Source organism: Sinocyclocheilus anshuiensis, unplaced genomic scaffold (genome assembly GCF_001515605.1).
Source record: "Sinocyclocheilus anshuiensis isolate Anshui unplaced genomic scaffold, SAMN03320099.WGS_v1.1 scaffold560, whole genome shotgun sequence".
NCBI lineage: Eukaryota > Metazoa > Chordata > Actinopteri > Cypriniformes > Cyprinidae > Sinocyclocheilus > Sinocyclocheilus anshuiensis.
The window spans coordinates 240,451-267,184 of NW_015554116.1; the positions used below are offsets into that span (position 1 = coordinate 240,451).

The 26,734-nt window shown below is 33.3% G+C and overlaps 4 protein-coding genes and 1 pseudogene across 4 annotated transcripts in view; 4 read left to right on the forward strand and 1 right to left on the reverse strand.

The window, feature by feature from the left end:
- The window catches only part of dbt (dihydrolipoamide branched chain transacylase E2), a 10,971-nt gene extending 5,479 nt beyond the window's left edge, over positions 1 to 5,492 (forward strand). Inside the window, exons 7-12 of the mRNA XM_016462264.1 lie at positions 1,432 to 1,690; positions 2,907 to 3,073; positions 3,149 to 3,226; positions 3,300 to 3,491; positions 3,602 to 3,673; positions 4,896 to 5,492. Coding sequence (XP_016317750.1) covers positions 1,432 to 1,690; positions 2,907 to 3,073; positions 3,149 to 3,226; positions 3,300 to 3,491; positions 3,602 to 3,673; positions 4,896 to 5,063 — 936 coding nt within the window. The 3' untranslated portion in view covers positions 5,064 to 5,492. The remainder of the gene's footprint in view (positions 1 to 1,431; positions 1,691 to 2,906; positions 3,074 to 3,148; positions 3,227 to 3,299; positions 3,492 to 3,601; positions 3,674 to 4,895) is intronic.
- A 611-nt stretch (positions 5,493 to 6,103) lies between these two features.
- On the forward strand, positions 6,104 to 7,595 carry LOC107669791 (tctex1 domain-containing protein 1-A-like). The gene is made up of 2 exons (XM_016462186.1): positions 6,104 to 6,109; positions 7,024 to 7,595. Exons 1-2 carry the CDS (start codon positions 6,104 to 6,106, stop codon positions 7,558 to 7,560), a joined length of 543 nt encoding a protein of 180 aa, XP_016317672.1. The 3' UTR covers positions 7,561 to 7,595.
- A 322-nt stretch (positions 7,596 to 7,917) lies between these two features.
- Positions 7,918 to 11,746, forward strand: LOC107669843 (leucine-rich repeat-containing protein 39-like; annotated as a pseudogene).
- On the reverse strand, positions 11,463 to 14,960 carry trmt13 (tRNA methyltransferase 13 homolog). The gene is made up of 11 exons (XM_016462265.1): positions 14,826 to 14,960; positions 14,635 to 14,684; positions 13,903 to 13,969; positions 13,710 to 13,769; positions 13,552 to 13,621; positions 13,342 to 13,448; positions 13,084 to 13,251; positions 12,906 to 12,978; positions 12,744 to 12,818; positions 12,264 to 12,669; positions 11,463 to 12,189 (listed from the first exon to the last, which is right to left on the reverse strand). The coding sequence occupies exons 1-11, from the start codon at positions 14,958 to 14,960 to the stop codon at positions 12,015 to 12,017; spliced, it is 1,386 nt and encodes a 461-aa protein (XP_016317751.1). The 3' UTR covers positions 11,463 to 12,014.
- A 251-nt stretch (positions 14,961 to 15,211) lies between these two features.
- Positions 15,212 to 26,734, forward strand: part of osbpl1a (oxysterol binding protein-like 1A) — a 16,431-nt gene continuing 4,908 nt past the window's right edge. The window contains exons 1-17 of the mRNA XM_016462187.1: positions 15,212 to 15,603; positions 17,995 to 18,120; positions 18,206 to 18,291; positions 18,413 to 18,487; positions 19,486 to 19,597; positions 19,686 to 19,771; positions 19,870 to 20,014; positions 20,338 to 20,405; positions 20,593 to 20,637; positions 20,736 to 20,809; positions 22,122 to 22,185; positions 22,277 to 22,378; positions 22,462 to 22,584; positions 22,666 to 22,667; positions 24,799 to 24,874; positions 24,968 to 25,102; positions 26,004 to 26,101. Of these exons, the coding sequence (XP_016317673.1) occupies positions 17,997 to 18,120; positions 18,206 to 18,291; positions 18,413 to 18,487; positions 19,486 to 19,597; positions 19,686 to 19,771; positions 19,870 to 20,014; positions 20,338 to 20,405; positions 20,593 to 20,637; positions 20,736 to 20,809; positions 22,122 to 22,185; positions 22,277 to 22,378; positions 22,462 to 22,584; positions 22,666 to 22,667; positions 24,799 to 24,874; positions 24,968 to 25,102; positions 26,004 to 26,101 (1,415 nt within the window). The 5' untranslated portion in view covers positions 15,212 to 15,603; positions 17,995 to 17,996. The remainder of the gene's footprint in view (positions 15,604 to 17,994; positions 18,121 to 18,205; positions 18,292 to 18,412; positions 18,488 to 19,485; positions 19,598 to 19,685; positions 19,772 to 19,869; positions 20,015 to 20,337; positions 20,406 to 20,592; positions 20,638 to 20,735; positions 20,810 to 22,121; positions 22,186 to 22,276; positions 22,379 to 22,461; positions 22,585 to 22,665; positions 22,668 to 24,798; positions 24,875 to 24,967; positions 25,103 to 26,003; positions 26,102 to 26,734) is intronic.

Here is a 26,734-nt window from a genome sequence, read left to right on the forward strand (position 1 = left end):
CTGTATATATATATATATATATATATATATACTGTATATCAATTATGTATATAAATTAACTTCGAAATACATCCAGTGTTATTTTAGTATTTAAATAGTATTATAGTATTTATTAATATTTTGAATTTGCTTTATTTTTTATAATTTCAGTTTTGATTGTAATTTTAGTTTAAGTTTTAGTTAATTTGTTATGTGCTGTTGTCATTATTATTAGTTTTTGCTTTTAAAAATATTTTTATTTACCTTTTTTAACTGAAATTCTAATTTCAGTTTGAGTAATTTTTGTGCTTAAACTTATTTTGTTTCAGTAAGTTGCCAAGTCAATTTTGCCAATTAATATTTAAGTTTTTACATTTAAGTTTCTCATGTAATATTTATATTTTGTCAATTTAGCTTTATTTCAAATAACCAAAATAATTTTTAATATTTGTAGTTAAGTTTTAGGTAAAAGTGTGTACATTACATTATAAAAATAAAATACAACCATATATAATATTAAATCATATAAATTATATTATAGTTGTTTTTTCCTCAACATTTCCTTTGCATTGAATATTCTGTTTAACTCAGAAATACTTTTAATCATAAAATAAAAATATATGTATTATTTAAAAATACTTTGTTAGTTTTATTAGATTTTTTAAAAATGTCTGTATATAGTAGTTTTAGTTGACAGTAACAAAACTGAATCACATTATAAAATTAAAATATGATTATCTATATAATGTATGAAAATATATATATATATTTGTGTGTCTTCCATGAAGACCATAGCTTTAAAGTTTTTTCATAATCCAATGCAATTGATCAGGATATTTAATGGAAAATATATGTATATAATACCATTTTTATTATTATTATTATTATTATTATTATTATTATGTTTCTCAGAAACTCAGAAATACATCACATTATGAATGAAAAAAAGAAAATAAATCAAATCCTGAGGCATTAAATCAAGCCCTGCCATATATCATTTCCCACTGAATATTCGATTTCTCCCAAAGCATTATAGGGTCATTTAAAGTAGATTTGAACGTAGGATGTTAGGGTAGGGGGGCCTGCTGAAATCAAACAGTGCGTGGCGTCAGCAGCGGATGGAGGTGATCTTTAGTTATTGTCATCAGGGGTCATGAACTCTTGCACAGCACTGGAAGTTGCTAGGCAGTGCAGTAGCCTTATAAATCAGGGTCATGAGATGTACCTTGTTTCTATATAGACGCCGGTCATACATCCTCTTTGAAGAGCGTTAGATAAATGGCTAGCCTGTCAGCATCACATAGTTGGAGAAATTAGAGTCTTTGCTATGGCCACAAGTAGGGGGAGGGGGGAGGTGTGTAGCAAATTGGATCTACTAGGGATTTTTATGCTGTTTCTCCATAACGAAATTCACAAAAATGATCCATCTGCATTAAAATATTTTCTTCGCAGATTAAATTAAGTGAAGTCGTCGGCACTGGAAAAGATGGCCGTATTCTCAAAGAAGACATCCTGAACTTCATAGCCGGACAGACGGGGGCCATCTTACCCCCAGCGCCCTTCCAGGAGATTCGTCCTCCCCCTCCTGCGGCCGCAGCACCTTTGGCTCCAGCTGCGAAGCCCAAAGAGAAGATGACTCCACCTAGTGTACCCACTCCTGCGATCCCTAAACCCGTTTTCACAGGCAAAGACCACACTGAACCCATTAAAGGTTTGTTTGCTTGTGTGTTTCGATTTGTAAGTTGATTCACTCACTGAAATGCTGAATGAAAATCTTTTACGTTTTTCAGAAGGCGATGGATAAAATTTTGTCCGCAGTAACTTTTTGCTCTAAGACAGAATTCAAATTTGTAATGAAATTTAAAGTTTTTTATTTTAATGAAGCTTTTCTGAAGGTGATGGTTAAGACTAGAATCAAATGCGTGGTTAGCCAATCCCATAATGCATTGCGACAAGGTCAGTGTAATCAAAGCCGATATGATGATCTTACGTAATTTTTCTCTCTGTGCAGAAATATATTAATGAGAGTAGTTAAATATAGGTCATTTACAATTTTCGTTTGTGTTATGCATTTTAACGTTAGCTTAGCAACACGTTAGCGATAAACTCAAAATCACTTGAAATCTATTGTGAACAGCGCTATTTACATTTTTTTTACAAAGGCTTTCAGAAGGCAGTGGTTAAAACTATGTAAGCGATAAACTTTGGCTCTAAGGCAGAGTCACGTGTATGCTTAGCCAGTCCCATAATGCATTGTGACAAGTTCAGCATATAAAATCCAGAATGATCGACAAAGCCGATATGATGACTTTACATAATTATTCACTCAGTAAAGTAAAATATTAATAAATTAACTAGTTAATTTTACACAATTTTTGTGTGTCATGTATTTTAATGCATATTACAGTATTTAGCTTAGCAATATGCTAACATTAAACTCAATTGAAATCAGTTTTGAACATCACAATTTGCACGACCTTTGTTTTTTTTTAAATAAAGAGGGCAGTAGTTAAGACTTTTTCAACTGTATTTATTTTGCTCTAAGGCAGAATCACTTGCACACTTACTAAATCACATAATACATTCTGACCTTACGAAAATTAACCATGGTTTTACTACAAATAAAACCAAGAAACCACAAATGAACCATAATTTTGCTGCACTAACCATAGTTTAACCATGGTGTTTGTAGTAAAACTGTGGTTATACAAATGGTAATCAATATGCCAAAAAACATGGTTACTACATTTTTACTATAATAAAACCATGGTTAATTTTAGTAGTTCAATGTAGTTAATTTTACACAATATTTTTGTATTGTATCGCACACTATAGTAATGCGCAGTTAGCTTAGCAACATGCTAACATTACATTTAAATTAAGTGTGAACAGCACAATTTTTATTGATTTTTTTTTTCCAAACAAAGGCTTTCAGAAGGCAATGGTTAAGACTATGTCAGCAGCCCTGAAGATCCCTCACTTTGGTTTCAAAGATGAAGTGGATCTGAGCCAGCTGGTCCGGTTGCGCTCCGAGCTAAAAGGCCTGGCAGAGTCGCGAGGAGTGAAGCTCAGCTACATGCCGTTCTTCATCAAGGTATGAAAGTGATTTGTGGGGTTAAAAAACTCCAAATAAACCTGGTTTTAATATAACTATCTTCTTCACAAACAGGCAGCATCTCTTGGTCTCCTCCATTTTCCCATTCTCAACTCTTCTTTGGATGAAAACTGCACAAATATCACCTATAAGGTAATGTTTCCATCTATAATAAAGATATTTCAGATGAAATTGAGGTTCACATTAAATGGTCGTCCTGCTCCAGGCTGCTCATAACATTGGACTGGCGATGGATACCAATCAAGGTCTTCTGGTACCCAACGTCAAGAACGTACAGATGCTCAGCGTATTTGAACTCGCAGTGGAGCTCAACCGCCTGCAGACGTTGGGAGCGGCAGGGCAGTTGGGGACCGCTGACCTCACGGGGGGAACGTTCACGCTCTCAAACATTGGATCGGTAAGTTGAGAACTGCAGGTTGACATTTGCTTGCTCCCGTGATGTAGTGCTAATTGTATAGCTATGCATGGAAATGACATAAAATTAACGTTAATTGTTTTTGTTGAAAGATTGGAGGAACCTATGCAAAGCCGGTCATATTGCCGCCCGAGGTTGCCATCGGTGCTCTTGGGAAGATCCAGGTGTGTAAAGTTTTGTGCTAAAATTCCATTTTACATATGTGACCCTGGAGCACAAAACCAGTCTTAAGTCACTTGGGTATATTTGTAGCAATAGCCAAAAATACATTGTATGGGTCAAAATTATAGATTTTTCTTTTATGCCAAAAATCATTAGGATATTAAGTAAAGATCATGTTCCATGAAGATAGTTTGTAAATTTCCTACCATAAATATATCAAAACTTAATTTTTGATTAGTAATATGCATTGCTAAGAACTTCATTTGGACAACTTTAAAGGTGATTTCCTCAAAATTTAGATTTTTTGCACCCTCAGATTCCAGATATTCAAATAGTTGTATCTCGACCACATATTGTCCTATCGTAAAACCATACATCAATGGTAAGCTTATTTATTCAGCTTTCAGATAATGTATAAATCTCAATTTTGAAAAATTTAACCTTATGACTGGTTTTGTGGTCCAGGGTCACATATAAATTGCACTATGTAGTGTGCAAGATTAGGATTAGCGCATAGCAAATTATAATATGTCGGAGAACAAATTTCCACAGGTTTGCTAATTATCCACTGTTAGCAACAGAGATAACATTTTACACTATGTAGTGATACAATTTTTCATTAATGTAGTATGTTCCGATACTAGCATACTAGTTTGCGACATCCTTAAGTATGCAATTTTCCATGCTAGCATCGTAACGTCTTTTCGTACTTTGTAGACGTTTGTGAACATAGGCACACTCCAACCCGCTTTAAAAAAAAAAAAAAAAAAGGTTTTAGATGCACTTCATTTTGGCCAAGATTGAAGGTAGAATCACATGTATGCTTAGCCAATCCCATAATGCATTGCAACAAGGTCCATATAAAAAATACAAAATGGCCTACAAAGCCAACATGGCAAATTTACATAATTATTTACTTAGTACAATATTAATTTTACACTATTTGTTTGCATTATAGTTATGTATTTAACGAATGCTACAGTATTGTACAGTTGGCTTAGCAACATGCTAATGCTAAACTCAATTGGAATCGATTACGAACAGTGTAATTTTTATGCCTGCCTGTATAGAACTTTGCAAATCAGTCTCTTATTAGGTTTTATTTCAGTTAGTATGCTTCAGTTAGTATGCTGCCTACAGAGGCACCAAGGCAGCACACTAGATTTGAGAACGGAGCCCAATTTTTAAAGTGACATGATCTTTTTTTTTTTGCGTTCTCCACAGGTGCTGCCCCGATTCAACCACAAGGGCGAGGTAGTGAAAGCGCACATCATGAACGTGAGCTGGTCCGCCGACCACAGGATCATCGACGGAGCCACCATGTGTCGTTTCTCCAACCTGTGGAGATCGTACCTGGAAAACCCCGCTTCCATGGTCCTGGATCTGAAATAGAAAGCACACTTCCTCCAAGCACATCTAGATGTTTGACTCCGTCTCCCGACACTAAAGATTTTTCGTTACTGGGGCACTGAGCTGTTTGAGCCATTGGTTTCCATCATGACTGAAGAACATTTCCACAACGTCATGAAGCTAATAACTGGTGTTTTGTTGTTTTTCTTCTTAATTCTTTCCTCTTGTTGCCTTACTGACATCAGATGTTACATCTACCAGAGCGTATTGTGTATTGTTGAATGTTAGAGAATATGAACTCAGTGTAGCAATATGAAAACGTACCCGTGATGTTTTTGTAAATTAACTTTCCACATACTGTAAAATCTCCAATGGTGTTGCACAAGGGTTTTTAAAAGTGATATTTGTTAGTGGATAACATTTAAAAATAGTCTGGGTTCATCTCATGAAAATGTCACCCGAAAAAATTATAATAAAAAAGAAATTATATTTTGTAGAATTATTATTATTATTATTATTATTACTGTGACTTTTTCAAATATTGCTATTCCTAAAAAAATACTTTTCTTGAAGCAAAATATAATTTTTTTTTTTTTTTTTTTTCAGTGCGTTTTTAAAGCACAATGGAAATATATGTGATTCAAACTGGCTGTGGGGAATCTGTACTGATGCGTCCTCTCATCTTCTCTGGTGTGATGATTCTTGTTGGAGCATAATGTTCTGCCACTCATGAATAATGGGAGTTTCCTTGAGGGATTGTTGTGTGAGTGTGTGAAATACGAAGGAAAGCGTTTTAATAAATTATACATTTGAGGAACCGCTTGCAGACTGCTCTTTAAATGATAATATTCCACAGTAAGCAGTGTTACTTTTCCATCTCAAAACACAGTTGAACTCCAGGAGCCGGAATGAGCACAGCTGGTAAATCGTATAAGATTTATGATCCTTAGACAAGTCAAACAGAGCTTCAGCGGGGGGTGGAGCTTGTGTCTCATTCTCCGCTTCAATTTTAAAGCCTGGTGCCTCCATCCCTTCGGCACAAACTAAAAGCGGTTTAGATAAGCATCTGTTACAGAAAGAACATGCAGGTAAGACTTTCTTAGATGCCTCAAAAATATTTGAATGAAACCGGATTAATTGTGTTCGAGGTTTACTGTAAGACTAAAAGTGATCAAATAAATGTAACATTACACCATAAATATATGGTTTAAAGTTTGGGGCAAATGAATAAGTAGAAAAACATTGATTTAATCTGAATAAATGGATTGAAAATATATAAGACAATAAACGCTGGCAAATTAAATGTTTTGAATGTATTTATTTTTTTATTAACAGAACAATCTGACATCAGGATTATAGATTTATTATAAAACTATGCCCACTTAAATAATTTAAATGTAAAGTAACTTAAATGTAACTATAAATGTATGGTCTAATATTTGGTGCAACTGAATGAGAAAAACTATGATTTAATCTGAGTTAATTGATTTTAAACAAACAATATTAGTAGATACGATAGCAGATATGATTTAACTTTTTTTTTTTTTTTAATTAACAGAATCTGACTTCATCCAGTCTTTTATTTTGTAAAATCAATCAAATTAACCAATAAAAACCTATTAGATCTGTAATTAATATGCATTGGGGTCAGTAAGTTTTTATTTTTTAAGATACTTTTATTCAGAACACATTAAATTGATCAAAAGTGACAGTAAAGACATTTATATAATGTTACAAAGTATTTCTATTTCAAATAAATGCTGTTCATTTTAACTTTCTATTTATCAAAGAATCCTGAAAAATGTATAAAGGTTTCCACACAAATATTAAGAAGCACAATTTTTCATCTTTTTTTTTACAGTAAAATATTACTGTTTTTACTGTATTCCTGCTCAAATAAATGGTGACCATGAGGGAAAGAGAAGCAAGTAAATTCATACTGTATACTGACTTTTTAATTTGTCAAATGACTGTAACAAATTCAATTATCTATTCACATAAGAAAGAGGAGAAACAGTGGAAGAGACCACAAGAGAAAAGCAAAAGCACCATAAGATGGAAAATGTCCAAGGAAGACCCTCAAAGAAAGAGCAGGACATCATCGCAGAACCCCATCCCGAGGAGATGCACCTCAACCTGGACAACTAAGAAGGAACCAAGAAGCCAGAAGTTCCCATCAAACAGAGACGAGCAGCTCATCCACTGCCAGACCATCCCAGAAAGACGCGTCTCCACTGACCGAGCTAGTGAAATAATCAAACACATTGTTGATGAAAGACTGGAGACTGTCGAGTACAGCCGCTCATGCTCAGACATCTCCAAGGAACTGTCTGACTGCATTAAGACGGCTGTAAAGAAGCTGCTGAACGATCGATATAAACTGGTCTGTTATGTGGCCATCGGGCAGCTGAAGGACTCGGTGGTGAACTGCTCCAGTAGAACCATCTGGAGTCCAAGTTCAGACACGTTCACTGAATATATCTATAAAAACAGATCCTTATTTGCTGTTTGCATCTTGTTTGCAGTGTATAAAGAGTAGTGTAACTGATAAACTACGTAACTGATCAACTGGAATTGAAGTGTAAAGTAAGCTATGCATATGTATAGCTGTAGTAAATACTCGGGAAAATGTGAAAATTTTAAATGTCAAAAAAAGGTTTTAATTAAAGATTATTGGAGTATGTTTTACATGAAAACATTATTTCAGTCTTTCTCTGCTTCAGAATTTCATGTTTAATTCAGTGTTACTTGCTGTTTCTGTTTCTAATTGTCAAATTTACTAGCAACTTCCGAGTGAAAATTGTCTGTACACCATTTTTTATTTCAGTGTATAACATTAAAAACGTTCTACTAGAGCAGAAGCCACAATTTACAAATATATATCTAACAGCAATGTTTTGAAATGGTCCTAGGCATCATTGTTAATCAGGTTATGTCGCTCTATTCTTAAATGCATGTCTGGTGTGGTAAAGTATGCAAAAGTGGACAGCTGCTCTTGTGCCAACTTTAACATGTGACCACACTATTCAGTGTTGTCTCGGGTTAAATATAGACACTGGCCGGAGTTATGCTTCAAGAGGGAAACCCTGTAACAAACACTGAGCGGATCGTTACTTCAAAGCCTATTCTTTCGACATAGATCATAGATTGAAATTGTCAGAAGAATTATACCATTGGTGCAGCATTGGTGACTATCGTCTCCATATCAAATAGGAGCTAACCATGTAAAAATATGGTCCAAAATATGGTGCTGGAAGGACAATATGACCCAATGAGAGTGGTAAGCACAAGCTAATTCAAACTTTCTCACAGTTTCTTCAATGTCAATCACAGCTTATCATATACATAGTACTAATTCAAATATGCTCTATCATATCAAACCAAAACAACAAGCAGCGCATGCATTTTCTTGGCCGGTAAAATGGCTTATCTGCTTCCCTAGCATACTGTGTGTGTGTATTTGGGGCTCTGTATCATCATGACGGGGGTCACGGTATGCTGTGGGACAGTGAACTCTATCAAGTCTCTGGGAAACCAGGATAAAGAAAAGCAAAGATGAACTTAAGAAAGAGAGAGCAGAGAAACAGGAGAGCAGTGGGTAGGTACGTCCATTACTGTCATGTATACCATGGGAAGCATATAATGACTTATTTTAAAGCAATGGTTCTCAACTGGTGGGTCGTGACCTAAAAAGGGTTGCAGGTTTCCAAGTGCAAATACTAAAGGTAACACTTTAATATTGGGACCAATTCTCACTATTAACTAGTTGCTTATTAGAATGCCTATTATTAACATATTGGCTGTTTATTAGTACTTATAAAGCACATATTCTGCATGACCATATTCTACATCCCTAATCCAACCCAATACCTAAACTTAACAACTGCCTTATTAACTATTAATAAGCAGCAAATTAGGCGTTTGAGGCAAAAGTTGTAGTTAATGGTTTGTTAATAGCGAGAATTGGACCTTAAAATAAAGTGTGACCACACTAACCATAAATTCATGAATAGTTAGGATAACAAAATACTTTTCAACATCAATGTTCAAGCGTCCACACGGACTCTATGGTTCATCAGTTACTTGGTAGAAGCTAGTCAAATTTGACAACATGGAAAGTTGTTTGACATGACCTCATCCCTTGAAAACCAAGAACTATGCAATGTGGTTTGGTACCACATTGGGTCATCACTTGATGTCAAATGTAAAATCTAGACTCTGAAGAATAACCAGTTGAGAACCACTGCACAGACTATGCTTTTGTCTATCCTGTGATATTGAATAGTTCAAAATCTTTGGCGTAGGTTGACAGGTGCCTGGGAGGATCGTATCACTTTGGCCAAGCTAAAGGAAAAAGTTGTGACAGAGGAAGGACGTGTCATTCTGCGGATTGAAAAAGAGGAGTGGAAGGTAAAGCATTTTGTGACTTGTACTTTGTGAATTTATTGCTACTTTCAAATTAGAAGTAAAAAAAAAAAAATCTGTCAACTAGAGAGGAAGGTGCATGATTGACTTGATAATACAAATAGGTCTTGTCCTAAAGGGGCAGTGAATGTACTTGTGCCCAAGTGACCTACACTTGGCACAGGTGTCAAATCCTCCTCCTGGAGGGCCACATTCCCGCAGAATTTACCTCCTGAAGACCTTGACTAGTCGTATCAGGTGTGCTTAACTAGGGTTGAAGCTCTGCAGGAAACTGACTCTCCAGGAACAGGACTGGACCCCCTTGGGCTAAGGATATGGTTTGGGGCAGGACTTACAGCAAAGGTGTCCAATCCTGCTTCTGGGGTTCCTGCAAAGTTTAGCTTCAACCTACCCCAACACACCTGCCTGGGTATTTAAAGTGTGTTTGACTTGAAGCAGCGCTACACAAACCGATCAGTGTAGGACATCAAAGTACCATGAGAGCTATAGAGAGCAGATGGCTCCTTGCTTTCAAATCGCTCTCGTGGTACTTTGATGTCATAAACCAATCAGTCTGTGAAGCACAGCTTCAAGTTGACCAGACCTATTTTGAAGACCTTGATTAAGCTGGTTCAGGTGTGTTTAATGGAGGTTGGAGCTAAACTCTGCAGGAAGGTGGCCCTCAAGGAACAGGATTAGATACCCTTGACTTCTGAAAGAATTAGTAGTTTTAATTGGCTAAAAACATCTATCAAACTGCTCACATATTTGCAGATTGAATGGTCTATCGGCTTTAATAAGTTTTATTTATTTTTTTTGCATTCAGTGTTTTGGTCTTTTTGCAGACTCTTCCTCCAGCTTTGGTCCAACTCTCACAGATCCAAGAATGGCAGTTACACCGAATAGGATTTCAAAAAATCCCACAGTTCATCTCAAGCTTTGAAAGCCTCATAGTCTTGGACTTGTCTCGTAATTCAGTCTCAGAGATTCCCAAAGAGATTGGTCAGTAAAAAAATGGGTGTCACCTGTACAAACTTTCTTTATCTGAAGTAACTCTGATACGCTCTTCTAAATAACAGGCAAACTAACTCGGTTACGAGAGCTGTTGTTGAGCTATAACGGAGTAAGCCATGTACCAGAAGAACTTGGCTGTTGCGAAAATCTGGAGAAACTGGAACTTGCAATGAACGAAGATCTGGATGAGCTGCCTACTCAGGTATCAATAACATTGAACACGTGTATATATACACGCCATATTTTGTCTTTAAAACTCTATATATACCTACCACCTGTGCTTGCTTTGATCTAATTTCCTTAGCTTAGCAATCTAAAGAAGCTGTATCACTTGGACCTCTCCATGAACCAATTCACCACCATTCCAGAATGTGTGGTCAACCTTCCTTCTCTAGAGTGGTTAGACATGGGCAGCAACAGGTTGGAAAGTTTGCCAGAAGATATTCACAGGTAAAAAATAAACTACAAGCAACTTCGGATCATTTTTACTTTCAATGTACTACTAATAGAACCAAGATTTTGTAATAAATCCTATGAACTTTATGTCCCAATTTAATCTAGAATGGAGAAACTTCACACCCTGTGGCTCCCAAGAAATGAACTAGAGTACCTGCCAGACAATATCAGTCGCATGCAAAGTCTGGACACACTAGTTCTGAGCAAAAATAAACTACGAGACATTCCTCCACTTATGGAGGGCATGAGTAACCTCAGGTAAGCACCAAAGTACTGTGTTCAATTTGTAGAACTTCATTGGGGACCAATAAAAAGCTTAATTAAAGCAAAACAGTGATTCTATAGGAACGCCTGAAACCTATTTCATGCAAGTATGGGAATGCAATTACTTCTTGGACTGAGTTGCAAAACACCAGTGAAGCATTTGTGTCTGCATACTTGCGCATTTGACAAATTATTACAATTACTACGCTTAAAATGCTCATTCTGCAGGTTTGTGAATTTCCGAGACAATCCTTTGAATATGATGTGATGCTTCCTGATTTAAAAGAGAATGTAGATGAAGAAGAGAATGACAGGGAGATGTTTGGTCGTGACTTCATGCACTTCTACATCCAAGAGGCCCGGAAAAGAGGTTATGTCGTACTCAATATGTATTGCGTGCAAAACTGTTAACAGAACTTTATCATAAAATGTTGCATAAATAAAACAGACAAGAAATTAAAGCCTTGAAAGCCTCTTAACGACCAACTTCTGCGTTAAATGTTTCTTGCAGGATCCCAAACTTTCACATCAGTGCTAAATGTGACGTTGGATGGCGTGTCAGAAACAGCATCGTCTTTGTAATTTGCATGCTGGCTTCTGTCTGCTCGTCCGCCTTCAGGCTTGATCTTCCGGTCCATCATGCCAAGTTCTATGAAGAGCACTTCTCGTCTTTTAAATGTCTTGTCTTTTATGCTGTTTGTTGGAGTTGCTGCTTCCTGCTAGTATGTCGTAACTAATGTTTGTGGATGAGCAAAAAATAAAAAATCTATAAACACTGATGAAATAAAATGAAGCATATGTGTCCTACACTTGTGCTTGTTTGTTTGTTTTAAAAAGGCTGTTGAGATTTCTATTCTAATTGGCTGTGGGAATGGCAGTTAGTAACACATTCTCCAATGAAACGTCTCTGCTTGTGTAGTATTTCAGGCTGGTTTTAAAGCCTTTTTGCTGGAGGTAATACAATCTGCCGTGGTCAATCAGACGTTTACAAAGCCGTCCGATCTGTTCCCGATCTTCAACTGACATCAAACTGCAAGAAAAACGTTTACAAATGAGATCATTATCTTAATGCAATTTGAATCGGTCGATCACCAGAAAACTCACCCGTTGAGGGTATCTGGTAAAGCTTCCTCGCTCATCTCATGTTCTTCCTCTTCATCTCTTTTATGTTCGCTTGGTTTTTCTGTTATCTTGGAGCCAAATTTTCTCATCCCACATGTGGCCCAGCTCGACATGCGCTGAAAGGCAGCAAACTCTTCCGGTCCAAGACCTTTCTGCCTGAAGAACTCTTTTCCCACATAGTGTCTCCAGTCGCAACGGTGGTGGCAGCAAAGAGCGATAGCCAGTCCTGACACTATGAGCTTTTTACCAGTTTCCCTGCCTTCGGTTGAGGGAACAGGTTTAATATCATCACAAGCACCCTCATTCTGATGGAGCTTTACACGCTTGGTTGGAGGTTCATCATCTTCGTCGGAGCAGCTGTGCTCAAATAAACACCGAAGGGCCAGATCTGTGGAGACAAGTTGACAAAACTCAATCTTGTAGTACTGATACCGTAATGAAGTTTATTGAAATCTTGTCTACCAGTTGCTGCACCGCACAGGTGCTTCCCAACACCAATAACAGGAAGTCCTTTTTCTCTCAGAAGACGGACATTCCCTGAAAGGTACAAAGAAGAAATCTTATTTATGAGAAGATCAAGTTTAAGATTAAGACCATTAGGACTAGTTTAAGAAGCTAACTCACGTAAATCAAGGTGCTGAATATCAACCTGAAGCCTATCAAAAGTTGAGCCTGCATTTTTGTGCTTGCCATCTACCTTAAAAAGACATGAAATTGAAATTTAACCTTACTTTCCAGTAGAAAGAACAATATTTTTTCCTGTACTTGAGGAAAGAATAGCTTCATGTGAATGACACCACACCTTAAAGCGAGTACTGGACCTTTCCACAAGTAAAAAATGGACATTTTCAGCTGCTTTAAGAGCGATGTGAATCCAGTGGGACAGTTTTCCCTTCCCTGCTCCAAACTCTATGTAGCATCTGTTTGGGCTGAGCAGTTCCAAAACCTCCATGTTTCCAAGAATCGAGGCCTGTGAAACCGGGTAACATTTCTTGAAAATAAGGATAAACAAAGACTTTTTATATAGTATGTGTGGTTTGGCAGTTTTAGAGTAATTTACCTGTTGCTTGAGGTGTTTAAAGGCAGAATCTCCATTCTTTGGGTCATTTAGAGGCTCATAAAGAGCAGAATGTGAGAGTGTGTTTTCAACAAGTTTGGTATTTAGTCCTGAGGGAACAGGCAAACATGTACGAATCCATTAATAATTACATAAAACGATGATATAACCAGATTTAAGTCATGTGATAAAACTCAAGTGACAGTTGCATACCTGTCAGTGCAGTTTTGAGTTTTACAATCAGCTCATCCAGTTCCTCTTTAGATCGTTCAGCGATGGTTATCTGCATTGATGCATCATTATTAAGCACATATCTATTCTTTAAAGCCATGAAATTTAGATACACATGCTCTCATAAGCAATACGATCACCTCCTCTATGGTTTCACCTTCACTTGCAGAACCAGCATTTATGTCTTTCACATAATATATCTAATATAAACAAATCAAACATAGCAGTGTCATTTACACAACAAACATTGCGTTATGCCACATGGATTTTTTTTTTCTAATGTAGAAAAACATCACTCAAAAAATAAGGGTAAATGGAGTTATTTATACATACAGGTTTTGGTTTCTCCTTAGAGTTACATTTCTTCAGGTGTTTAGCCAAATTATCTTCAAATACAGTGCTGTTTAAAACAGGAGAGAAGATTTTTAAATATAACAACATAAAAGTTCAAAGTCTGCCACCGAGACATGGGACAAAACTCTTTTAGGAATAATCAAAATTTAACTTTTAACCAGAGATGATCACTAATGTTCTAAACACAAATGTACAATTAATTTGATTTCTCTTTATTACTTTTTTTTTTTTAATTACATGACCCTTAAAACCACCTCAGACTGTACCTTAATATTTCATGTTGACTATATGACAGAAGGATACAGAGTTTATTTTTAAAATACACATTTTTAGGTTCCGAATATGTCTTTAAAGTAAAATAATTACATATATTTATATCAAGTTGATACTTATATCAACTTATATTTATATCAAGTCCTTAAAATGCAAAATATGGCTATGTTGTTAATAGTAACATTTTCTATCTGACTGAGGCAATTTAACTGATGTAGCTAAAAATCTGTTTGACACCAGTCATAATTCATTAATTCACTTCCAGATTGGTCAATTATCATATTCATTCATTTATTACGAAATATTCAAGCCAGATATAACATTTCTATATGCATGAATCTGAAACTCTGGAATAATTTCTTTTGATTCAGTTTAGACTGAACTACTTCATTTTTAAACACTACGAAAACTTTCTTATTAGAAGAGTGAACATCTTACTGTTTGGGGTCCAAAGGACAGGGTATTCGTTTTTTCTCACTCTCTTCACCCTACATGGAAATGACATCAAAGTTTGAGCAAACAGTAACTTATTAATAAACTAATATTAATAGGGGTAAGGTAAGTAGTAGTGCGCGCATCCATTCAGAGCAGCACAACATTGACATTATAACGTATTTTCATTCACATACAGCATTTGCATGTTCCCCGCAGAAGTTTTTCCCACTTCCAACGATCATCTTGCAGTATCGTTTCTTTTTTGCTACATAAAAAGCACATCGTCCAGGTAAAGGCGCTAACACGCCGTCTGCTACGGACCCCTCCATACTAATAATACTGATAACGCAACTAACTCACTTCCGCAAGCCATTTCAAAATAAGAGCCATAAACAACAGAGAGCTGAGAAAAATAAATAAATAACGCATAAATTGTATTTATTTATTTGTTTGTTTGTCCGTATAATCGTTAACTTTTCTTAACACTGTTATTATTATTATTATTATTATTAGTAGTAGTAGTAGTAGTAATAGTAGTAGTAGTAGAACACTTTTATCGTAGCTGTTTACTGTCATCAAAACCGGAAGTGCATCGTCCTCATGCGTGTTGTCACTCAGCTGTTTATTTATTTACATATTTCTGTATGATGTTAGTTTGTGTTTGCGTTGACTTCACGAGCACAGTCTGTATGGAGTTGCACAACAGATTGTAAGATGTTTGCTGAAGATGCTTGTGAAGAACTTTGCACTATTAGCAAAGAGTGAAGAACTTTGCACTATTAGCAAAGACTCACATGTGTGAGTTTCACAAACAGGAAGCGGGCATCACATGCTCTGTCAAATCTACGATAAAGCACAATTTATGGAAATCTTTTTTCTTTTTAATTAATGCATTTAAGTTTTTATTGCGGAGTATCTCTCGATCAAGGATGGTAGCGTGTCTCGAAGTCTTGCTTTAACTTTTAAAAACAGGCAAGTCTTCTTTATATTTCTTCTTTTTTAAGTTAGAACTTGTGCAAATATATTTCCATTTTAGTTTTTTAATATATAAGCTATGTTTACAGCGGTGCGTCTGGATTTTAGTATTTATTAGTGTTAAAGAGATATGTCCTAATTTATATATGATATATATTAGGCTATATATAACTGAGTTATATAATTTATTTGGATTTTATATATTTTTGTTATTCCTGTTTGCATATTTTATTTTTGACTGCAGCTCATGACCACATCTCACCTAATTAAGTGGTAATTAAACCCACATCCTGATGAAGGTCTCCAATATTCGCATCATGTAAATAAACGGAAAGATTCAGTGTATAGAAACTATCTTCCATACCTTTTAGAATGGTTAGCTAGTTTTATCGTTTTAAGTGTCAGTTCCCATAAAGTTACTCCAAAAATTATGAAGCAATCGGATGAAGACAGGTTGATCAAGTTGAACAATCCCGGTGATGATATGCTCAGACAAGTTAGTATCAAGTCTTAAGAAGTCCAGAAAGTCACATGACAGTACACAGTCGACTTTACTGCTATACGCTACGAGTTTATCGTCCCTGAGCTCCCTCAAGCTATTTATTTACAACCGTTATAGACAATTTCATAAGTTTGTAGTGTAACTAGTTCTTTCCGGGAAATGATTGACAGTTCGCTCAGCTTTTGGAATTTGATGCATTCAGTTGGTCTTGGAAACACTAATGCGCATGATTTCTAACCTTTTTTATTCAGTTCACTTGTGGTTTAGACCTAGTTTGACTCTTAAACGTATATATTACACGTTTTTTAGCGTAACTTACTGACCTACATTCCACCAAACGGTTATTGCGTAAGTGGCGTTGTTAATCTGCATACCAAGACATTTTTCCTGCTTTGTTGCTTCAGAGGCCGACATAATATTAACCCTGTAAAGCCTGACATATGAAATAATAATCAATGTTTTTTTTAAGTGGAACAGTTTATTAAACCTTTAGACAAAATCTAAAAAGAAATCGTTTTCATATGTGTTTTCGTTGAGTATCTTTCTTTTTTTTTCAGCTCATACTTGAGGGAGAAAAAAACATCTAAACTCTGAGGAAAGATATTAAATTGACTGTAAATGGCCAAAATGTTACGATGAAATTCTGATAGCTAATGTAAATCAATGAGATATTTATAACAGACTACTTACATCTAGTGCTGTCAAACGATTAATCACGATTAATCGCATCCAAAATAAAAGTTTTTGTTTACATAATATATGTGTTCTGTGTATATTTATTATGTATATAAATACACACTCATACAGTATATATTTTGAAAATATTTAGATGTATATATTTATATAATTTATATTATATATAAATAAATTTAATATACAAATATTACATATTTTTCTTGAATACATACATGCATATATACATAATAAATATACACAGTATACACATATGTAAACAAAAACTTTTATTTTGGATGCTGTTAATCGCGATTAATCGTTTGACAGCACTAAAACACAAATAAATATCAGTTGTCAGTATATATTTCATGATATTTAAATGCTTAGTTTTATGATCAAAGCTCTGTCAGGTTTTATTGTGAGGGGAAAAACATAATTCAGTGCAATACAAAGATGACTGAGAGATGAAATCTTTCTCAAAAACATGATGTATCATATTCGAAACTCACATTTTAACATGATTTTTCTAAAAAATGATGTATGGATAATCAGGTAAACCTAAGTTGCTTCAGTCCAGCGAGTGTTCATCTTGAAATATTGTTAACAGTATATAAGTTTCTCTTACATTTACGATATAAAAATCAGAAAAGATTTTGAAAAAGAAATCTTTTTAGAAAAAAGAACGAAAAATGTTTGTCTTTTATTTGCTAAAAAAAGTATAAACGATCAGTCACATGACAGAAGGCATGTAGTTTTGATCATGTTGATAACTTATCAAATATGATACACTAGGCTATATAGGGTTAACCTGTTAAGGATTTATTATATTGTCAGGTTTTCTTTGGTGCTTTTTCACAAGAAAAGTAAAGATACACTAGGCTATATAGGGTTAAGGATTTATATTGTCAGGTTTTCTTTGGTGCTTTTTCTCAAGATCTTTATTATAAGGGTATTTCTGATTATGTCACTAAACGGTTGGTTCTGCTCTGTTTATGGCTTTTAAATGAAAATGAATGCGTATCAAAGCAGAGTTATGTGACGCTCATAGTTTTCCTCCAGTCTAAACAAGGAAATCACATGGCAGATGTTTCAAAGAATTCGCCTTCATATGTTTCCTGGAAGACTTAATGCCTTTTAGATACACTGCACTTACTCTGTTACTCAGGGCTCTGATTTTTGGTTTGTAATGCTTTTTTGTTTTGTTGGTGAAGTGATGGAGGAGCTGGATCCAGAGGAGCACTTCCTCAGGGACGCCAGGAACGGGAACCTAGAAGGGATCCAGAAGCTTTTGATGTCCAAGATAAAGGAGGAGGCCGAAATCGACATCAACTGCAAGGGTAGAACACGTCATTAGGTTTCTTTTGACCATTCGTATGTTTCTAGACATATTGGAGTACTTCTAACAGCATTACGTTGTGTCAGGCAAGAGCAAATCTAATCATGGCTGGACTCCTCTTCATCTGGCCTGCTACTTTGGACACAAGGATGTTGTTGAGGCCTTACTGAAGGTATCGATTGTCTCAGCCTTTTATATTCTCATATAGAGTATGTGTACATGGGTATGTTTATGAGTAGAATTTGTGCTCAGTATATTAGTGTCTAGTTTTAGCTCCTCTGTGCTTCTTACAGGCTGGAGCAGATGCCAATTTGCCAAATAATGTCGGAGATACGCCTCTCCATAAAGCAGCATTCACTGGGAGAAAAGTATGTATCGTATATGTTCATGCACTGAGACTATGGATATTAGCTTGAGACAGACTGGTAATCAGTTTGACTTATTTTTTTTACCTAAAGTTTTGTTTTTAAATATTGGATTTACAGATTAATTGTTTTTAGCAAGTAAATAACTCTTTTTAAAATGTGTAGCAGCCCTAATGGATAGCTCTAAAATAAAGATGAAAAAAATGTGCAAACTTTGAGATCACAAAACATTGTGATATTGTGTAGCTGTAATGATAATTATTATTAACTAAATGATTTTTAGTAATTATATATGGCGAATTTTACTGTACATTTTTAAAAATGATTCATAATGTTTTAAGACATTTTATAATATTAAAATATATTCAGATTTCTTATTAAATGTATATTATCATTTAATAATTAAATAATTTTTAATAACATGTTTTAGTTTAATTTTATTATTTTTAAATACACTGAATACATAATACATTGAATATATTAATAAATATATTAAATATATATTATTTAATTCAATAATTATTTAAGTTTCTATTTGAATACATTTTTAATTACATTAATAAAGCATTTTAGATATTTAAAAAATATATTAATAACATAATGTATTATTTAAAATTATAGTTTAATAATTATAATATTTTAACAAATGTAAAAATAAATTTAAAAAATAACATTTAAATTTGTTACATTTTAATTAAACACTTTAATTATACTATTTGTATACTCTATTATTATTATTATTATTATTATAAATAAAAACAATATATTTTTGTAGTCTAATGATCATTATTATTGTATTAAAAATCAGTTCTGCACATTTGTTATCATTTTGTTTGGCTGATCACTAACATAAGTGTTATACAGCTGAGCCATATTAATGTGTACAGCCTCATTTTTCACAAACATAACTACTCGCCTGCATGCTGAATACTGATTGGACACTGAAAGCCGAACACTGATTGGACTCTGAATACTAACTGAATGCTGATTTGGCTGTGTAGGAGGTTGTAATGTTGCTTCTTCAGTACGACGCTTGCGCTTCTGTCATCAACGGGATGGCCCAGATTCCTAAAGACATTACCCAGAGTGCTGAGATTAAAAGCATGTTGGAGGGTAAGTACATGAAAACGTACTGGATGTGTTTTGGATAAAGTCTGCTGAATGATTCCTAAATTATTACCATTGAATTTGGATCTTCTAGCTGCTGAGAGGACTGAAGAGAGGAAACTAGAGGAGCAGCTGCTGGAGGCGGCGCGAGAAGGAGCCATATCTACCCTCACAAGACTGGTAACCTTGCTAACTACTTTGAGGAACTTTGTTGTTCTACTCTGTTTCTAAACTACTTTTTTAAACCGTAATATCTGATCTTCTGGTTCGTCATGTAGCTAAACATGAAGAAACCCCCGAACATAAATTGCACGGACTTGTTGGGAAACACACCACTGCACTGCGCCGCTTACAGAGGCCAGAAACAGTGTGCCGTCAAACTCCTGCAGCACAAGGCCAACCCCAACATCAAGAACAAAATTGGTAATGAGCTCCACCTTACTGCAGCCTCATTTTTTTTAAAGCATTCAACACTGTTGCGTTTTTCCCCAGGCCAATATTTTCTCAATTCGTTGTACACTTGTGTGTTGTTTTCGTTGTTTTAGGTTTGTTACTGTCATAGTCATATTTTTACTATTTTAGTACAACTAGAAATGAATATGACACATTATGTTATAAACAAAACAAAATAACAGTGCATGATTTTTATTTTTGAATTTATGAAATATTTGAATGACCTGACTTTTTGTGGTTGTCTGAAACATGCTGATGTTAATTTTTGCATTTTGTTTCTCATTTGTTTTCAGATCAGACTGTTTTTGATTTGGCTAACGATGCAGAAATGAAGCAGATCATTACTGGAAATGTTATGAAAGTAGGTTCATTTATCTGGACATTTCTGATGTCACAAATATATGCAAATATATGCATTTAAAAAAAAACCTTGTCCATCACCATATCATATCATAACACTGATATATTGCTCATTTTACACTTATTTACAGTGGTGTGCCTTTTTTTGTGAATTTTGTTTCGTTTTGACAACACTTTGATTTCTGTAGGGCATGACGCGACATGTTAAAATGTTCGAGGGGCCTCTTTGGAAGGTATGTTTTATCAAAATCTATGTTTTGAAAATAATTTTTTTTTTTTTTCATTTCTTTTTTATTCTGTATTTCAATTTCCTTTTTTATTTTTATTGCAGAGTTCAAGGTTTTTCGGCTGGCGCTCCTACTGGGTAGTTCTTCAGGATGGAGTCTTGTCATGGTACCCTAAACAGTGAGTACCTGCCTCTATTCCAAAAATGTGATGCTCTGATTAAAATAAAAGTATAATATATAATAGAATTTAATGATAGCAAAATTGCTGAAATGAAAGACTTATTTAGAAAAATGTACAGAAATAAATATTTTAAATCTTCAATTTTAATTGTAATGTTTCATATGTGAAGAAATAAATACTGTAAAATTGTAAATTTACAATATTTTTCAGCTCATCAAGGTCATAATATGTAATAAAGTCTAATGATAGGATAATTGCTTAAAGACTCATTTTGGGAAATCAAACTAATTTTTATGTTTCATTTAATCATTTCAATTCATTTTCATCATTTTTTTTATTTCAATGTCATAATATATGATAATTTAATGATAGCAAAATTTCAGAAATTAAAGTCTTATTTTTGAGTATTTTAAGAAATAAATCTTTGAAAACTGTACTTTTTATTGTAGTGTTCCATCCTTATATTATATCCATAATATGTAATAAAATGTAATGATAGCAAAAATGCTTAAATTAAAAACTTATTTTTCTTTGAAAACTATTTTTAAATCAGTTTCATAATATATAATAAAATATAATTACAGTAAAATTTCTGAAATGAAAGAGTTATTTAGCAAATTTCGAAGAAATAAATGTGAAAACTGTAATTTTTATTGTAAAGTTTCATCCTTTTTTAAATAATCAAGTTCATAACATGTAATAAAATTTAATAAAAAATAACTAGCTACAATAAAAGACTTAATTTAGCAAAATTTGAAAAAATAAATATTTGAACAATAATTTTTATTGTAGTGTTCCATCCTTATATTAACTCATCAAAGTCATAATATGTAATAAAATGTAATGATAGCAAAATTTCTTAAATTAAAAACATATTTTCTTTGAAAGCTAATTCTTATTGTAATATTTCATCCTTTATTAACTCAGTTTCATAATATATAATAAAATATAATCACAGTAAAATTTCTGAAATTAAAGAATTATTTAGCAAGATTCAAAGAAATAAATATGTGAAAACCGTCATTTTTATTGTAAAGTTTCATCCTTTTTTTAAACCATCAAGGTAATAATATGAAATAAAAGTTAATGATAAACAAATTGCTAAAATTAAAGACTTATTTTGCTAAATTTGAAAAAATACATATTTGAAAACTAATTTTTATTGTAGTGTAACTCATCAAGGTCATAATATATATAATACTTTTTAATGGTATCAAAATTACTTAACTTATTTTTCAAAATTTGCAGAAATAAATATTTGGCAACTGTCATTTTTTTAGCAACTTTTCACTATTTTTAACTCATCAAGGTCAGATGCAGATTCAAACACACACCGGCAAGCTTGCAAACCTCTAACACAAGCGCAGTGCATGGTAAGATTGATTTGATGAAATGAATAGAAATGAATAAGATGCTGATTCATGTTTTGCGGGATTGTTAACAGGTTTTCTTTCCAACTGTCAGATTAAAGCGAAAGATAACAGCTATTTCACGATCAAGTGCTTTGACAACAGTGTTCACCATTTCAAAGTGTCACAGAAGAACAACCCCGAAGCCATCAGAAAAGTGAGATTCCCTTCAGCTCTGTTGTGTAGTCCAGACCGGAGTGTGTTGTGTACGTTTGTGTGAATGTGTGTGTTGTTGTTCAGAGGTGGCTGGAGGCCATAGAGGAGCATTCAGCCTTCAGCACTCATTACTGCTCACAAGACCCAGACAGCGAGGAAGAGGAAGACAACGTTGTGTCTGTACATGAGCTTTCTGACTCACTTCAGGTGAGAAATGATATCTGCTTCTTGATTTGTTGATGAAGTCGCATCTTGATGATAAATGCACATCCTTTCTTCCTTATGTAGCTGTTAATCATGTGACAGAATTATTTATAAGCAGAAAAAGGTTGTATTATTTACAAAAAACAATTACAAAGACGAATGACTTACTGGCAGATAAAAAAAAATAGTTGAAAAATAAGTATTTAAGAAATACATATTGGAAAATGTAATTTTTATTGTAGTGTTTGGAGAAAAATACTGTGTGTGTGTGTATATGCAGTGGGTACAGAAAGTATTCAGACCCCCTTAAATTTTTCACTCTTTGTTATATTGCAGCCATTTGCTAAAATCATTTAAGTTAATTTTTTTTCCTCATTAATGTACACACAGCACCCGTACCCACTGTATATATATATATATATCAACTTTTAAACATACATTGAAAACTTTACAATATATATTACAAACATTTTACAAGTACAGACAATGAGGCTATGTAATACTAAAATTAAAGATTAAATGATTCATTTTATTTTGTTGTTTGGATCATGTGACAGTGTTATTTACGAGATGAAAAAGGTTGTATTGTTTACATAAACGACAACAAAGATGAATGCTGGCAGTGAAAATTATGTTTTGTTCATTTTTAAAGAATATTTCAGATAATTAAAAACAGTTTGAAAAAATACATACATAAATATTTCTATAACATGGATTAAAATGCCATAAATACATTATATGAATTAATTCATATTAATATTATTTGCAGAAAATAATGGCGCAACTGTCTACTTGAAACTTTGTAGAGACAACACATAATATATGTGTGTGTACTGTGTATATTTATTATGTATATATAAATACACACACATGCATGTATATATTTAAGAAAAATATGTTGTTTATATATTAAATATGTTTTTCTATAATATAAATTATATGAATATAAATATATACATGTAAATACATGTAAATAGTTTCAAAATATATACTGTATGTGTGTGTTTATATACATAATAAATTAATAAATATACACAGTACACACATGTAAACAGTTTCATATATATACATATACATACATATATATGTGTGTGTGTGTATATATATATATATATATATATATACATACATATTTACGTATACACACACGCACACACATATATATATGTATATATATATATATATATATATATATATATATACATATATAAATAAAGACATTTCTATTCTTACTAAAGATTTGTATTTCAAATAAATACTGTTCTTTTGAACTTTCTATTCATCAAACAATCCTGAAAAAAATGTCGTTTCCACAAAAATATTAAACAGCGCAACTGTTTTCAACAGGAATAATAAGAAATGTTATTAAATCAGCATATTAGAATGATTTCTGAAGGATCATGTGACACTGAAGACTGGAGTAATGATGCTGAAAATGTAGCTTTGTTTCCCAGGGAAAAATTACAGTTTAAAATATATTTAAATAGAAACCAGTTCTTTTGAATTGTAATAATATTTCACTATATTACTGATTTTACTGTATTTTTGACCAAATAAATGTGAGCTTAAGAGACGTCTTTCAAAAATATTATTACTGACCCCAAATTTTTGAACAGTAGTGTACTTTCTGTCATCTAACACTTACTTAAAAATAATCTTTAAAAATACAAATAAATTAATAACACTATTGTAACATTTCATCTTTCACAAATCTTTTTTTTTTCAAATCTTTTACTGTACATTACGTTGTTGTGATAGCACTATGTATGTATTATTATAAACTTATTATGCTTTTAAGTTAAACTTGTGTATGTTTTTAAGTTGTGTAAAGTGTATAATATTTTAATATCAGCCATAACATTATAAATAATTATTGAATATTACCCCTGTAAAATGCAAAAAATGCAACAAGTAACCACATCTCTTTATTATTATGTTTACATTCAGCAGGTACAGTATAAAAAGAGCAGGTTTCTGTGTCTTGAGCACTTTGAAACTGATCGGGACTCTGGCCTTGCTTTGTTGAATAAGATATAAAGCTTCCGTTACCTGACTAATAATAATGCCAGTCTATACGTGTTCTGTCTGCATGACAACAGCAGAAACGGTTTCCATGGAAACAACTAACTAGTCCTTTTTTTAGTGGTTTCTTAATGTAAACAGACATTTTTCAGAAGCTGACAAGGCACAGCTCAGTTACCTTTAATTATTCCACAGGACTAGTTTACCAGCACCCATGTTCTCCAGAAATGACTTCAGCATCTGGAGCATACTGAGGAAGTGCATTGGGATGGTGAGCTTTTTACTATCATACTATCATGTGTCTTTTTCAGTCAAAACACTTTAATTAAGCACCATATTTTGACTGATTCCATCTCTCTTTCAGGAGCTGTCTAAGATCACCATGCCTGTTATTTTTAATGAGCCGCTGAGCTTTCTACAAAGACTTACAGAATATATGGAGCACACATATCTCATCCATCAGGCCAATACTTCAGACGACTCTATTGAGAGAATGAAGGTAAAAAAAATACAAATATTTGCATGACCCCGAAGTATCTGAACATCAACAAAACCATTACAGGCCTAACATGCTAAATAACTATGAAATGTGGCCAAATAATCACCCAACTCTCCCAACTTGAAATATTAGTTGAATTATTTTTATTTAATTAATAATTTTGTTATTAAATATTTTGTAAAATAAATAACCTTTAGTAATAAATGTATTATAAATTTGCCAGTTTTTTTTTTCATTCATATACCATCATTAATTATTTGATAACTAGTGCTGTCAAACGATTAATTGCGATTAATCTATAAAATAAAAATAAAGGTTTTGTTTACATAATATATAAAAGTTTTTGTTTACATATGTGTGTAATGTATATATTTGTTATGTATATATAAATACACACATGCATGTATATATTTAAGAAAAAATATGTTATGTTTATATATTAAATATATTTATATATAGTATAAATATACACATGTAAATATTTTTTAAAATATATACTGTATGTGTGTGTTTATATACATAATAAATATACACAGTACACACACATATATTATGTAAACATAAACTTTTATTTTGGATGCGATTGATCATTTGACAACATTTATACCATACTTTATATTGGCGATCACCTACATTGCTCTCAAAATTGACAAAAACCCATATATACTGAGCTATAATTATTACTTATTGTAGTTAAAAAATAACTACAATGTCCATTTGCCAAAGTTTCCAATTTTATTAACTTTTCATTAGGCTGTTTAATGCATTTTAAACAGATATTTCTTGGATCTCAAAGTCCTGTCAAATCTCTTCTAATAGCTGCCTGGATGAAAAACTGTCTAACCTGTCGATTTCTAATATTTATTTTCTAAGTAAACAAATGCATGTATTTTCTATCCAGTGTGTGGCCGCGTTTGCTGTATCAGCCGTGGCGTCTCAGTGGGAAAGGACGGGTAAACCCTTCAACCCCCTGCTAGGAGAGACGTATGAGTTAGTCAGGTGAGAGATTCCAACCCTAATTGAATGCTAATATTTTAGCATTGACATTAGCATGAAGGTGCGGTCACATTTGTTTATTTTATTTTTTTATGTTTGTGGGCTAAATCCAGTTATTTCAATAGTAATTCAGCCGATTGTGATTTTCATGTGAGGCACGAAAGATTTCCCCACGCAAATTTTGCAACGGATTCAAGTCAGCCATGTGAATTGCACGTTGACGAACAAATGTTTGGTTTGAAAGTGACTTCTGTGTGAGCTGTGCTTCATACAGCGCTACACTATTGACAATGGACCTTTATTTGCCTTCAGAATTTTGCTAATGTAACTGCATCTTTAACCATCTGGTACTGCTCTCAGTCAAAAATTATGATTTGTTTCCAAGTTCAATAGTTTTTTTATTGTGTTTAGTGTTACAATAAACAATAGTGTTTTTTTATTTTTAGGGGATTTTAAGGTACAAAATTATATTTATGGATTAGTTATGATATATTTATTGCCTGTTACCACTTTCTGAGCATATACCTGAAAATGAAATTTCCAACTTAAACTGTCATAAATCTTGAATGCTTTGGAGGACAGACTTAGTTTTGGTTGTAAAAAAAAAAAAAAAAAAAAGTAAACGGGAAACAAAAA